General features: G+C 44.2%; 1 protein-coding gene across 1 annotated transcript in view; it reads right to left on the bottom strand.

The window, feature by feature from the left end:
• Positions 1 to 2,127: 2,127 nt before the first annotated feature.
• The window catches only part of LOC146858038 (uncharacterized), a 271,763-nt gene continuing 258,327 nt past the window's right edge, over positions 2,128 to 15,563 (bottom strand). Inside the window, exon 9 of the mRNA XM_085648815.1 lies at positions 2,128 to 4,201. Coding sequence (XP_085504941.1) covers positions 4,081 to 4,201 — 121 coding nt within the window. The 3' untranslated portion in view covers positions 2,128 to 4,080. The remainder of the gene's footprint in view (positions 4,202 to 15,563) is intronic.

Raw genomic sequence — 15,563 nt, 5'->3', positions numbered from 1 at the left:
CTGTCACGGGCACTTGCCTCACCCACACGAATGAGGTACCATTTTTATCGGGACACCTGGAGGAATGCGGGGTGGGTGGAATTTTGTGGATCCATGCAGATTCCAGTACATTCAGTCACAGAAATGTTTGAGGTTTGCAAGGGATTCTGGTTAACAAATCACCCAGTCCTTGATTTCGATTGGGTGTCTAGTTTTTAAAAATGCGTAGGTTTGCTAGGTTTCCCTAGGTGCCGCTAGAGCTAGGGTTCAAAATCCACAGCTAGGCACACTGCAAAAAAGGGTCAGTTTTCACTGGGAAAAAATTAGGTGCCCACGTTGGGTTTTGGGCCGTGTCTTGTTGCGTGTAATATTCCTACTCACACAAGTGAGGTACCATTTTTATCGGGAGACTTAGTGGGACACTGAATAGGAGAACAAGTGTTATTGAAAATTGACTTTCTATGCATGTATCCCTTTTAAATGTAAGACAGTGTATAAAAAAGAATTAATTTTCAAAAATGCCCTCCAACTCACATGCTGGTACCCACATACCCACATATGGAGTTATGCAAATAACCACTGCTTCTAAACTACATATGTTGTTCCCTATTAGGAAATACATGTTTTTTCTTGATACCTATTTTTCACTCTTTTTATTTTGCTGTATACCCGGTACACAATGAAAAAGCATAGCAAGGCGCAGCTCAGTTATTGGCTCTGGGCACTTCGGGTTCTTGGTGAACCTACAAATCCTATATAACCCTGAAACCATAAGGCTCCAGTGGACATAACGGTATATTGTGTGTAAAAATCTGCCATACTTAAAAGTTACAAGTGAAAATGCAGACACAAATGGCTGATTTTTATAACTCATTTTCATTATGGTTTCGTTTCAACTGTTACTTTCTATAGGTAAACCTTGAAGGATCTACACAAATGACCCCTTACTGAAGTCAGCATTTTGTCTACTTTTCAGAAATGTATAGCTTTCTGGGATCCATTACTGGTTTTACATCAATTTCTAACACTAACTGAAAGGAGGTTGAAAGCACAAAATTTAGAAAAAATAGGCTATGTCCCACTAAAATACCAAAACTGTTTAGTGAATTTTAGTTTTCTAACAAAAGTCTGCATGTTCCTGAAAGCTGGGACGATGGTGATTTTATCACCACAAACACTTTATTGATACCATTTGCAGGGGAAAAACAAACGCTTTCATCTTCAGCACTTTTTTCCAGTTTTCACCAAAAACCCAAGATTTAGCTGTATTTTGGCTAATTACTGGGTCCCTTCCAGGGGAATCCACAAACCCTGGGTACCTTTAGAATCTTCATGATGTTGGAAGAAAAAGATGCACATTTGACGTGGATACCACAAGTGTACAAAAAGTTACAGGGGCCTAAGCGCAAACTACCCCAAATAGCCAAAAAAGTGCTCAGCACTTTTGGGGGGGGGGGGAGGTTAAGGGGGGCAGGGCCCAACAGTTAAGGGGTTAAAGTGCTACTCTGGTGAGTGGCACAATGAGTGCTGCACACCCACTAGTGGCATTTAATTTATAGGCCCTGGATAAATGTAGTACTATTTACCAGGGACTTACAAGTAAATTAAATGTGCCAATTAGGTGTAGGTCAATTTCACCATGTTTTAACCTCTTCAGTGCCCATGACGAGATAGTCTCGTCATGGAGCACGGTTGCGCTGTGCCCATGACGAGACTATCTCGTCATGAACCCCACCCACTAGTGCAACGCCCGGCACAGGAGGGGGAAAGGGCGTGGCACTGAAGGGGTTAATGAGAGGGCACAAACACTTCAGCACCGTTTAGCTGTGGTAAAGTGCTGAGAGTCCTGAACCTAACAGCAACTAATTCATCAAGATAGGGGGGTAAAGGCAAAATGTTTGGGGGACTACCACCCAAGCGTGTAAGGTCTAACAATTAGCATTTTTAATACAATTTAGATATATACGTATTCCATATTTATATTACGATTGTACTAAAGTTATGCGGTTTACCTCGTTAGCCCACAGTTTTAGAAGTACACCGGCCATTAATTGACCACAGAGATCTAACTGATTAAAAAAACTCACAGTTTTAAACTGCATACATATTCAGCAGAGGCAGAACATTTCAGCTAAATTCCTAAGATTAAGTGTGTATATTGCAGATCAACTTTATTGCAAATGAATATTGAAGCAAACACAATTAAGATAAGTTAAAAAAATAACTAAAAATATCTAAATTAATGAAAGTTCAGTTAACAGAATATTTGAATATTACATTAAAATACTGACTCTGTAATGAAGTGCATAATTATGGTAGTTCCAGCGGTAATTTTCCACAAATTATGGCTGGAGGTATTATTAATATCACTTGCTTAATACTAAAATCGCTGGCTTAATACTAAAATCACTTGCTTAGTCATAATTTTTCAAAATAAACCAGATCATTTGACATTGCTAGAATTAGTCTGATTTCCTCCTAATTCAGTCAGCTGATTAAAAGTGTCTACAAGTAAATACAGTTTCTGAATTAGTTAAGGACAACATGGCCCTCCCTTGAAACTTCTGGCAGTTCCTTCACAATCTAGAAACAAATCATCCAGAGGCAGACTCTTATTATTATGCACAATTTCAATTATTTCGTATAGTAGTGCAAATATGCTACATTTTCATAAAAAATGTGGCTAAGGCATGGTACTAGCTACATGGCCCCAATACTGTGTGCTAATATGAAATCGAGTTTTAGGGCATCCTGGAAGACTGTCAGCAAAATATAAACACCATGGCAGTGCTTTCTTTTTTAGAGATACAAATCAATGGACAGAATTTTGATTAATACTGAGTCTTTTATATGGCACTGAATGTGAAAGGCAGTTCACTTCATTTAATGTTCTTTCTTTCAGAACGGTGCAGAAAGTTTACTTCAATATCCCGGCCATTGACCATAAAACACATAAAAACAAGTATAAAAAGATGGGCTTGTAAGGAAACTCTACTGTTCTCAAATAAATCTGTTCCTCTGTTTGACAATGCCCAAGGAATGCTATATTATCAAATGTGTAGTACAATGTGATTGGTCAAGTGTCACTGACCTTTAATTACTGGTTCATTCATTGCTCAAGCTCTTCTGTTATTCGTAGGTTTAGAACCTGTGACAAATGGGAATTTGAGTTTTGGTGGGGACGTGGGGGGGATTATATAGCGCGAACTAGACCCGAGACATCGGCTATCACAGCGCTTTACATGAGCACCAGTTTAGTTACAGATGAACACATTTATTTTTGTTAGGCACGGGGAGATTAAGCGATTTGCCCAGAATCACGAGATGTTGCCGAGACTCGAACCTGGGACCCCAGATCCGAGGTCCACCGCTCTAGCCGTAAGGCTACACCCTCTCCCCTAAGGTTCCTCTACATGGCCAATCAGACAGTATACTATTAAGGCATTTAGAAATATTTGTGTTGGTTTATGGACGGCTCTCTCACCAAGGTGAAATTGCATTTCTGCCCTCAGCTTAGGCATGGAGTGCCCTCACACCTTCTCTCAAGAAGATGTTCCACAAATATCTTGAAACTCTTCTGTGCTCTTCCACCCTTTAAACCAATTGAAGCTTCTTATTTCTTTCGGATGGATTTAAGATATTCTCACGAGGGCTCCCAGTCCCAGGTGCTAACATGCCATGCGGCCTACTGGACAAATTGGACACAATGAGAGTGAGAAGAGGCCCCACAGATAACCCTCTTCCACATCACTACTTCAACAACAACGTTTTGATAATGATCTGCTTATCTAAGTTCTGCTGGCAGAACATTCCAGTATCTCAGGGCCTGGAAGCAGAGCATTCTCCTCTATTGAAACTTGTTGCCAGTATCCCCCAGAAGGGAGGAAAATAAACATTCAATACTACAGTTGTATGATTACATGGGGCTTAAAACGTCCATTGTACAATCCTTTTAGAGTGGGTATCCAGTACTCTAAACAGCAATACACATTCTTCATGCCTGATTGCAGTGTTCCAATGTCCGAGGTGTCCTTGATGAGCCAGTGCTGTACAATGCCGAGTCCTCCAGAGATGCCAGCCTTCTAAGCGACAGCTTCATCCTCACCGGAGGTAGCTTGCCAGGGTATGTATCCTTTCTAGAAAATAAGTGTTGCAGGTGCCATAGGACTGCAAGTTTCCCACATCAAAGCGTCCGGAGATGGGGTGAACATAAACTGGTTTCCTATAGTATAAACAAGAGACGTGAACGGCGTCATTTATTAACGTTCTAGAACAGTTTTTCACAGAAAGGGCATTTTTTTTTTAACCTAACGGAATGAGTTTATACTTATTAAACAATAGCTAAGCCTGCCGAAAGTCTATAAAATAGTGTTTCCGTAGTACTCTTTTACACACTCTTACATGCCTTTGTGAATCGGTGCCAAGAAAAGAAAATGAATATTCAAGGAATGTGCATATACAATTAGTAAAAATAGAAAGGAATTTGATCTCGTTGCACTTTTACTAATAGGTAGTTGGTCATTTCCAGACGGATTCTGAAAAGCATGTGAGAGTATGTACACCAGTTCATTCTCATAAATGCTTTTTGAATCAGCCCCATAATGTTTTAGGCATTCATACATTTATTCACAATTTTGAGGCGTGTAAATAAGACGAAATTGGGCGCCAGGCACTGGTAGAGTTTGACGAGACTGAGGTGCATATTAGCCTTTAAATCAGATACTCACCACCATGAATGCGTCTTTGATCAATGGTACCTGTACAAAGGTTAATTTGGTTTACACTGCATATAGGTCATACTCGTGGATATTTCTCCTGTTCGTTGTGGGGGTGAAAAAGGAATAAGATCATCTTTTGCGCAATTTAAAAATATATATATTATTTAAAGAAACGTAAAGCCTGGGCTATGGCCCCAGTCTCAACAAGGCACAGGAGCCTAAAGCTCTTTGGTTCCGAAAGCCTTACAGATTACAACACCTATTCAAGCCAATGTTAGCACGGGTGTCGGAATATGAGTTCGATGATAAATTTGCGACTCGGATTTTACAAAGAATAATTTTCAGCAGGTTAAATTTGTCGAAATTTGAAATTGTCGAAAAAGGCCTGGTAAGCATCAAGTCCACATTTAAGCGCCCATTTCAGAGGCAAATTCATAACTGGCCTTATTTATCGAAGTGGGTGCAAAAAATAATGCCCCAATTAAAGCAGGACTCGTACTCGAATCCCTAGAGCGACATGACTCTAAAAAAAACACTTAAGCTATCAAAGATGTGAACCACATCTACATGGATGTCCTAAGAGGGAAGGGGGCCTTTTCACTGAATAACGTTCAAAGTTAAAGGATACGAACTTGCAGGCTACGAATAAGAGCAAATGTCCACTCACATGGAATGAATTTAACATCCAGCGGCATATTTACAAGCCCCCTGCGCCGACTTTACGCCGCCGTTGGCTCACTTCTGTGATCCAGCGGCATCATAAACAATGCGCCACGATGCGACATATTTACAACGTGACGCATCTATGGAGATGCGTCACGTTGTAAAGCCCTGCGCTACATTAAACCTGCGTCAGGTATAATGGGGCAGATTTACAAGAACTGGCGCATCCCTGCATATTAGCAGGGATGCACCAGTTAACTTGCGTGACGGAAAGATAGCCTTGCACCACCATGGATGTGCCGCATTTACAATGCGGCGCACCGTGGCGCAAGGATAGACAGATGCTTGACACATCTTGAAGGCGTAAGGACAGCGAATTGCTGGAGTCGTGTCGCAAGTATGACGCAACTCCAGCAATGGTTAGGAATGCCTATTCCTAACATGCTGCGTCACTCCTTACACCTGCTTCAAGTAGGTGTAAGGTTTTGACACAGTGGCGTCGTAAAAGTGACTCAGTGAAATCTTATAGATTTCACTGCTTCACTTTTACGAGGCTTCCTTGCGACAGAACGCACACAACGGTACTGCTGCACTGTTGCTTGTGCTCCTAATGTTATAAAAACCAATAAATAAAGTTTAAAATAAATACATTTTAAAAAAGAAACACCAAACATGAACCACCAGTGGCACTGGGACGGCTCGGTACAGGTTGCAATTTCGACATCAGGCGTCCAATGCTTTTTAATGGGGACACTTCTTTCGGGAAAGATGCTGCGGGTGTGTCACCGGAGGTAGCTGGAGGAAGACCAACAACAGCAGCGGTAAGTAGAGATGCAGGGAGTAATAGGGGCACCGTCAGTTTATTTCACCAAGGGCCAAGGGCTTTGGTACAGGGGTGCCTTTGGACGTAGGAGTCTTCTTACTGGAGCCGGTCACGGTCAGGAGGGACTCTCTGTATTCACACTGCAGGCACCGTCATGGAGGGCAGGAGAGGTGAGCCAATGCTGGACATGAGGTCAGGATCGCCGGGGAGACTTCACTGCACAGGTGAGTCACCCAGACTGGGGCCGTGGGCGTCGGGTGCCGAGTGGGCAGGAGACGTAGATCTGCCAGGATCTGGAGTCATTGGGGTAGATTTCTTCAGTACAGTTCGTCTGTCCTTGGGAAATTGGAGTCTTTGTTGAAGGCAACAGTCCTCTCAGGAGTATCAGATGTCGCTGGCTGCAAGACAGGTCGCAGCTTCTGCGAAACTGGAGACACGCCAGTAAGGCTGGGGCCAAGGCAGCCGTCATATTGATTCTTCTTTCTTTATAGGTTGTCGCAGATCTAGTGCTCTAGGTCTGGAGTAGCAACCTTAATACTAAATTTAGGAGGCGTTTTAGGGGAGTAGCAGGTAGGACCAATGGGCACCTTACCTGGGGTGACTACACCCCCTGTGTGCCACCCTCCTGTGGGAGGAGGGCACAGACCTAGCCCTGATTGGAGGTGTCTCTCCAGCTTCAAGATGGCGGGACTGAAAATTGCGATTCACCTTGCCACTCCCACCTTAGTGGTGGGGTTGGCAGAGGTGGGCACACCTCCTATTCTTTTTAATTTTTGCAGCCGGTTTTCCTGCCCAAAGTGGGGGTGTAAACCCGAGGCTGCCATCTGCTGCCAGCAGCAGAGGCTGGTTGTCACATTACAAAGTCGTTAGGCCTTTAAATTAAAGCTTCCCTCTTCGACCACTGGGCCATCCTGGGGGGGGAGGTGTGACACCTGTGTCCAGGATGTGCATTGTTTCTGGTCCCAGAGAGCAGGGGCTTTCTATCGAGTTCAGAAACATGTCTGGTGGTGGTTGGCTACCTACAGCCGGTCAGAGACTTCACCAGGGTTGGTAGGTTTTCACGGGGCCCCATTGAGTACATGGTACACTAAATCCCACACTGTCATCAGTGGGGATTAATTGTAAGGAGTGGTTTGGTACACAACACTCATGTGTTCAGTGAAGCTATCATGGTGCTGTGGAACTCGAGTTGTTGAGGTCCCAGCCAATGTATTCTCTATGGCTTCCCTGGCACTTACAATATTAGGTAAAAGGACCCACATATTGTAGTGTCATATCTGCTCATGTGATATGCCCTTACCTGTGGCATAATTCACCCTGCCTTAGGGCTGTGAGGCCTGCCAGAGGGGTGACTTACTTATCCCTACAGGCACTGCTCTGCTGGTTGGCATGGAACCCAGACAGGAAGCCATGTCGACTTTGTTGTTTTCTCCCTCACAGGGGCTTGCAAGCTACAAGGCAGTGGCATGGTCCCAGTAGGAGGGGAGGGGGCATCCCAGCTGACACTCTTCAGCTCCCAGTCCCTAGGTACCCAGGATACCATTTACTAGGGACTTAGAGGGGGTAGAAGTACCAATTGGAGGTTTGTTTTTAGGGAAGAGCACTGGCACAGGGGACCTGATTGGCAGGAACCCTGTGCACTACATCTGAAACTTTATCAAGACCAGGGAAAAAGTAGGGGGCCAACCATGCAAAAGAGGTACTTTCTCACAGGGACTGAAATGTCGACTTATTATAACATCTAAGAAGATCTACTTCGGCAAGAACAATCACCAATGGTATTTGCCTCCTTCAAATAGCCTTTTTAGTGTTTTTGTTAATGTGTAATACCCTTTTTCTGTTTCTTTGTTTCACGATTGTCTTTATGTATTAATGTAAATATTATTCTTTGTATGAATAATTGTTTATTCAAAGGTCGATGGGCAGGGTTTCTTAAGATGTTTATATACATAAATGTGTATTTATGATATGTTAAAAAAATAACTTTTGCAATAATAGCATTATTGTGTGAACAGTCTCTCTATATCATTCATTATCCAAACAGATTATATGTGTAAGGCAAGAATTTATTTGGTATATAGTTACGTGTTGCTCAAGGCGCATCTTTTATATTTTGATATGCTTGTATACCCACCCCCTTGTGCTAGTTAAAGGGTACTGCTTATTTTGCTAATGTGACTGCCTATGACCAGGCCATGACAGGGCTAATGCTTGGGGGCAACTGTACTATTGTTCTGAAATGCAGGTCTTTCTACATGTACACCAGTGAGGAGACTGCCTACTGGCTCTCATTGTAGTCATTCATCACTGACTCTGCCCCACCAAGGTGCCCCGCTGTCTGTGAAGCAGTGCTTGAATAAATGAGGGGTGTGGTGACCCAGTTTGTGAAGCCTGTATTTATGTAGCCCAGTGCCTCAAAGCTAAAGGCACACAAGGGGTCTGCTGTCCATCTCCTATATGTCACCCTGTACAGCTATCTCCTCTCCTCCCTTTTCTTGTTGAAGCTACTGTAAAACGAATTTTATGTGTTTGGTTTCTATTCACAAACCATCAATGGAGCAGTAAGGTCCACTTATCCCGAATCAAAGCCAGTTACAGTGAGATGAAAAACATGAGCAAAGGACTGTGGCCAATATCCTGGCTAATGCAACACACACACAGAGGAGATAGGTTGCCTACCCTTTCCACTTCCTGTGTCCTGATGTGCCCAGTAAGCAGTAGTTCAGCAAGACCTCCAGACAAAGGAGGAGGTTTTCTGGCTCCAAAACAGACATACAGTAGGCATTATGCAATGCCTACCATCCCCATAGAAACCAGACTGACAAGCCATCTTTGGAAGCTGGTTGGCGTGGAACTACAGTGCAACTAAAGGGACAGTTATAGGCGTGCTCCAAATGTTTTGAACAACTTTGAATCAGAGTGGCCAGCTGGCTTGGGTTGACACTGTTTCTAAATACACTATGGACAGTTGAGTCCATTCAGAATGCACCATCTGACTTGACTTGAGGAAGCTCTGTACATCCATTCAAAGAAAAGACTTCCCCAGAGGCAAGAAATCTTGACTACCTCCCCTGGAGATGAGCAAATAGACTCCTGGACTGAGGACTAGACTTACTGTGATGTAAAGGAAGAAGGAAGAAGTCTGCCTGGTTAGCCTAAAACCTGCTTTGATTAGAGCCTAGAACCTGCTTTGATTAAAGCCCAGAGCTCTAGCCCGGTTGCTGCACGCCCTGCTACAAGGAACATGATAGATAAGTGCTACCAATACAGGTGACCTGTTGGCGTTGGCAACCCTTTCCTAAGAATGCTGATATCAGAAAGGAGAGCTCTCACCCGCTCTCCCTGCTTCCCAGAAAGAAAACTATAACCTCATCATCCTCTAGAACATGTGAGCACAGAGAGTCAAGAAGCTGATGTGGGGACCACTGCAAGACAGGTTTACAAGTGGAGTCAAACCCAAAGTATGGTGGCCTCTCTACACTTCCTTCATCCTTTTCAGCCCCTGCCCTGGAGTGTAGCCTGCCTGTGGTAGGTACTGTGCCCTGGAACTTGCTGGCAGTACTGCAGCATAATGTCCGGGTGCCTGACTTTGTGAGCAGTGACAGTCCCACTGAAACCAAGCTGCTGCCCTACTTATTACAGCGTGATCTACAATGAAAGAATAGTTGAAAGGCCAAAATTCACTTAAATACGTATCTATTTTTTAACATTCCCTATGTGACATCTTTACAAACAATTCAATTAATCAATCAATCAGGGAAATTATTATAAGCGCACTACTCACCCGCGAGGGTCTCAAGGAGCGGGGGGGAGGGTAAAGGGTCAGCAGGTCCGTTTCATTCGAAAAGCCAGGTCTTCAGAGCCTTCCTAAAGGTGTTCAGGAAGGGGCACGTTCCAGGTCTTTGCCGTGAGGTAGTAGAAGGATCTTCCCCCTACTCTGGCTCTGCAAATGCGTGGGGTTTTGGTCGAGGAGGAGGTTGATGGATCGAAGGTTTTGTTTGGGTACGTGAAGGGTGATTCTGTCGTTGAGGTATTGGGGTCTGGTGTTGTGTCATTCAGAAACAGACACTTAAATTGCACAATCGTTGAAAGGGTATGTTTTCTGGTCAAACAGTGTTACGGACCAATAAGTCAATCGGTGCTTTTAGGAGAATATTGGTTTGCCTCTATCAGATCCCCCTTCATCAGGATGTTATGGGCTTTGTCATAGCACAAATCAAAGTCTATATCAACTTTCCACCATCGGTCCATCAGGTGGGAAACTGCGCATCTGTATAAATCAATCAGGCAATCATAACATTTGTAACTCACCCACTACCTCAAAAACTTTTGGTGCAGGTCATCGAAGCACCAAAAACTGTTAGATCTTGAGAGCATTCTGAAAAGTGAAGAGATTGGGGATTGCTTTTAGTTTTCAAGGAAGCAAATTCAAAAATTTTGGACATGCACCGAAAATGTTCTTCCACTTATGCTTTTGCTTTTTTACCTGGATGTAACTATGTCAGCTCCTTGGTATAAACCTCAACTTTTTGAGGGCACAATTGGGGATCATTCTCTTGTCCAAATAACTGTGGGAGAAATTGTAAGGTTTTAAATACGAGACTCAGGCATCGCAACTTGAATCTAATTTGGTTTAAAACAGGAAACTATTGAATGGCACATCTAGCCTGAGTAACCTGTTTTTTCTCTACTCCTGTGGTCCAACGGATGGCAGCATTTTAAACAGATTGTAGAGTGCATCTCAAAGTATTGTAATCCTGCACAAGGGCTGTTCCAGCATTCTGTCTACGACTTGACAGCAGCTTCTTCAGACAAACATTTGTCAGATGGAGATAAGAGAGGAAGTCTGAAGGTATTCAAGTAATGGGAATGGCCCTCTATCACGTGGTCCCTCTGTGATGCAAGAGATATTTGCAAAAAGAATAGATGTAACACTCCTTAGCAGCCAGGCTAGCTTGAATCTGGTGGCGTAGCGAGCATGGGACCCACGTCTGAGTATATACCCTTCCTACTTAGGGGGACAAATGCAAAAATAACAGATGACAGACGGAATGCTGAATTAATCAAACATTCACCCACAGTCAGAGATCTGGGTTAAATCCATCTTTTTTTCACACCACGCCATTCCAGTTTAGACCCAGCCATATACAAATATGTCTTGACCCTGCTCCCCATGGAAACAGTCCAACCCGAACTGCCAGGCCAGGTTCTCCCTAGACCAGAAACACACATCTGAATTTCAATATCAATATATACTTCCAGTTTTTGGGTCGAGCCTAGCAGCGTGCATGCACTGCTCAGCAAGGCATGCTGTAGCTGGTTGGGGTGCTTAGACCACGCCCACCACTTTCCATTTGTTCCTTCTTGTGCCTTTCTGAATTCCTTTCTTGGTAAAACGTTGCTCTTTGGCCTGCCTTTGGGTGTGTTTTTAACTTTGTGGCGACTGCCCCTGTTACATGTCCCCTTACACCCTGATGTATTTTTTGTTTGTTTGGTGCACTTCTTTTTTCACTGAATTGGTCCCGTGTCGCAGGACAGCAGGAATGGGAGGTGTGAGGGGGACCATGGGGCAGCTTTGCCAGCACACACCGGACGACCTCAGGCTCGCTGCTCTCTTTAGGAAAGCTAGAAACGTCTTCAGGAAGTTTGGCCTGTCGCACACCGGTCTCCCCCCTCTGGTACAGAGAAGACTGGCAGTCTTGTGCTAATCTGCACATTTGCTAGTTTAACATATAGCCTAATATAGTGCACAACATTTATTAGTATAGGAACAATGTAGTGGTATAAAACAACAGGAAAGGTAAACCATGCGTGTTTGTCAGGTAAGCTTGCTTCCTTTACCTCAGGGCGATGCCGTCGACGTCATCAACTAGCACTCTCGCACACAGGACCACAAACTCTGTAAAGCCAAAGTGGCAATTCACGGCGACTGAGTCACGAGCGGCAGCCAACTTAGGTACAGGCAGGAACGTGGCTGCTTGACCCGTCCCTCACCCACTCTCTCATCACTGCTCGCCCCCCTCCTTGCTTGCCAACTCCATCCATCATTGCTTGCCCGGCTAGCCCCCCCAATTGCTGCTTGTTTAATAAGTTGACTGGTAGGTTTACTTTTGATATAAAACTGTCAACACGACTTGGGTTACTTTTTTGTTACTGTCTCTTTGTATTAATCTCCTTGCCTACATATGCCTGCTTTCAGTTGTTTTCATATGTGCATATGAATTTGTGTATGTGTGTCCTTGTGTGCATGTGTGTAAATGTATTCACTGTGTGTGGTAGTAATTTTATCGAAGTAACTTTCCTGTGCATGCCTGTCAGCTTGCGTGCACATGTGCACAACCTTTCCTTTGTAAATGAGGCTATTTCTCTGTGTGACTGCTTGTGTCAGAGTGACTGCAAAACTGAGAGACAGGGTGCCTCTGTGTCTCCTCCTATTAATGATACATGTATCTGTGTATTTCCATGCCACTTTCTGCCAACATGTGCTTGCCGTGAGAGTATGAGGCAACTAAAGAGCAGTCACAAACTACTCTTTGTGATGACATGGACTGTCTGCCCACACACAGGTCATTGCGCATGGCCACTTTTGACCGCCTAGGCTATTCTCTTTCATTAATGTGTTACAGAACCACCAGTACCCTAATTAATGAGTTCTGCACTTCGTTACTTTTTAACTTTTTTTTTTTTTGTTTAAAGTATGTTTTTATTTTATATGCACAAAGTATAACAGAGGTCCAAATTGACACAGCGTTAAGCCTACAACCCATTTAGGGCCGGCCGCGTTTCATCCAGTGCTCTCCAGGATTATATAAAGGCATCATCAGGATGGCACAAAATAAAGTGGTTGAGAGATGTTAAAGCTTTACTTATTGCTCTTGGACTAAGTGAAGCATGGGACAATAGATCATCTCCACCAAAGGCAACTCTAAAGTCTCTATACTGGAATTGGGTTATGTCCCGAACATATGCTGATCAGTCCCTGGGAAAATTAACGGAGGACTTCCTGAAGTTCAAGGACTTACCCATTCGGGAACTGTATCTGGACATTATTGAAAAACCGTTCGATAGAGCACTCTATTTTAAGTTTAGAGTTGGGACTCTCCCACTAAGAGCATTTACAGCACGGTGGAAAATCCCGGCACAGACAACTGCCTTTTGCCCTTTTTGTACAACTTGCACCGAGACCCTAGCGCATTTCTTGTTCCAATGCCCGGAATATGTAAAACCCAGGAAAAAGTGGCTCAAAGCATTGTGTCGGCTTTTAGGCACTAGGTCACACATTGAGGCCCTGCGTATCCTAACGTCAGATTCACGCCCACTTTATGTCTGTGGTTTATCTAAATTTTTATCATGGGCCTGGTATTTACGTAGCAAAAGGCTTAAAATTAATGTTTAATTCCTTTTTATTGTTAAATTGCTAATTGCTTTTAACTTGTACAGAATGTATTTATTTCTTTGTTGAAAATTGATGAAATCTAGTGATTCTTGTAAATGTTTTTAAAAAATGGAAAATCTTTTTATATTCAGCTTTTATGATATGTTTTTATCGAAATAAAGCCTTTTTGACTTGATAAAGGCATTAAGAGACAGTTGAAAACACAGCTTGATGGGCCGGCCGCGTGACATTGCATATATAACAATATGAGAGTGATGTGCGAAATTGCAGGACCTTATTGGTGCACCAACAAGAACAGTGAGAACACGCGTATGAGGCCCATCAAAAGTAGATAATAGTGAAGGAGCAGAAACGAGTCAGAAGAAGAGGGGAGAAAAGAAAAAAGGAAATACACAGCAAGAAAAGCGGCTAGGTAGGTGGATGGGTATATGCGCGCCGGGGTGCATGGTATTGAAAGCGCATATCTTGAGGCTTGCCGTGGGAAGCGTCGCCCAGGGCTGGTATGATTTCGCAAGGAGCCTATTGGGGTCCGACGGGAGTATGGCATCTTCAAAAAGTCGTAACGCTCTAAGCTTGGAGGGTAGATAACGCGCATGTTCTATTTTGCAGAGATATTGGACTAAGGGTCGCCAAACAGCAGTAAAGCTGGTGTCGCGTGACTGCAATCGCGCTGTAAAAAGTTCCATGGTTATTACATGTCATAAGCGCGTGAACGAAGCAGTTATTGGGGGAGGTTCCATTTTTTCCCAGTACAGCGCTGTAAGTTGTTTAGCAACCCCAAGCATATGAAGTGCTATAGTCCAATCGCTGCGGGTAAGTGCCTTTAGGTTAGTGGGTTTAAGGCCCAAAAGGATTGTGGTTGCAGACTCAGGCAGGGGAAAGCCCAATACCTCTTTGATATGGCTAAGGACTTCCTTCCAGAGCAGGGTCAAGAGCGGATGAAATCCCCAGAAGCATTCGAACACCTCCAGCACAAGGGGGACACGGCAGGGAACATTTTGTGCAGTCGAGTAGGCGTATAATACCATTGCGTCATAATTTTATATGCATTGTCCCTTTGCGGTATGCTGAGATAGACCCTAGGAATATCCCACCAAAGGCGACGGTGTGATTTTCGTGGTTGATGTTGATTGCCATTGGCGCTGATACGTGTGTGCAGTAAGCATTGGAGGGTGCTGTAGAATCTGGTAGGTCCGAGAAATAAGGCCTTTCGATTCATCAAAGGAGCGGATCAGCCATTCAAAGGGGGTGAATGGTCTGACAGCGGCCTGTTGTATCTCAGATGAGGACACCCAATGCCGCAGCTGCGCATATTGTAGCCTCGCCTTCGGTGGAAGACAAAAGTCCTCCCTGCACAGGGCAAATGTCTTAAGTGCTCCCCCCCCTACAGGTCCCCGATCACTCTGCAACCCCCTGTAGCCAATTGGCGAATGTGTGTGAATGGAAGGCCGGAGGGAATAGTGGGTTACCTGCAATGGGGGCATGAGGGGAGGGGAAGGTCGTTAGCCCCTTGAGCACGGCTACCTTGTCCCATATGTCCAGAACCGTTTTAGTAGGTACTGCAATATAGGCACTGCGTGAGCGCGCCATACGATGGTGCCACGCAAGGTCGCAGATGCAGCGTCCAGTTACCGTCCTGTCCATATGGAACCAGACCTTTTCGCTTTCAACGGCTATCCACTCCGAGACAAAGCAGAGATGCGAGGCCCAATAATAATCCAGAAGATTAGGGCATGCTAGTTCCCCTCTGTCTCGCGGCGACATGAGGGTCTTGTGAGAGAATCGTGGCCTACGTCCTCCCCAGATAAAGCGAGTGAGGTCTCGCTGGAGGCCCTGTATTTGGTGCTGCGGGATAGAGGTGAGAAGACATTAAAATAAGTATAAGATTTTAGGGAGTATCGACATTTTCACGGCGTTAAGCCTACCCAACCAAGATATAGTTAGGGATTTCCATCCCCGTAAGTCTTCCAGAACGGTTCTCCTG

The sequence above is a fragment of the Triturus cristatus genome, chromosome 3_2, assembly GCF_964204655.1.
Source record: "Triturus cristatus chromosome 3_2, aTriCri1.1, whole genome shotgun sequence".
Lineage (NCBI taxonomy): Eukaryota > Metazoa > Chordata > Amphibia > Caudata > Salamandridae > Triturus > Triturus cristatus.
This window is presented reverse-complemented; position numbering and strand designations above follow the sequence as displayed.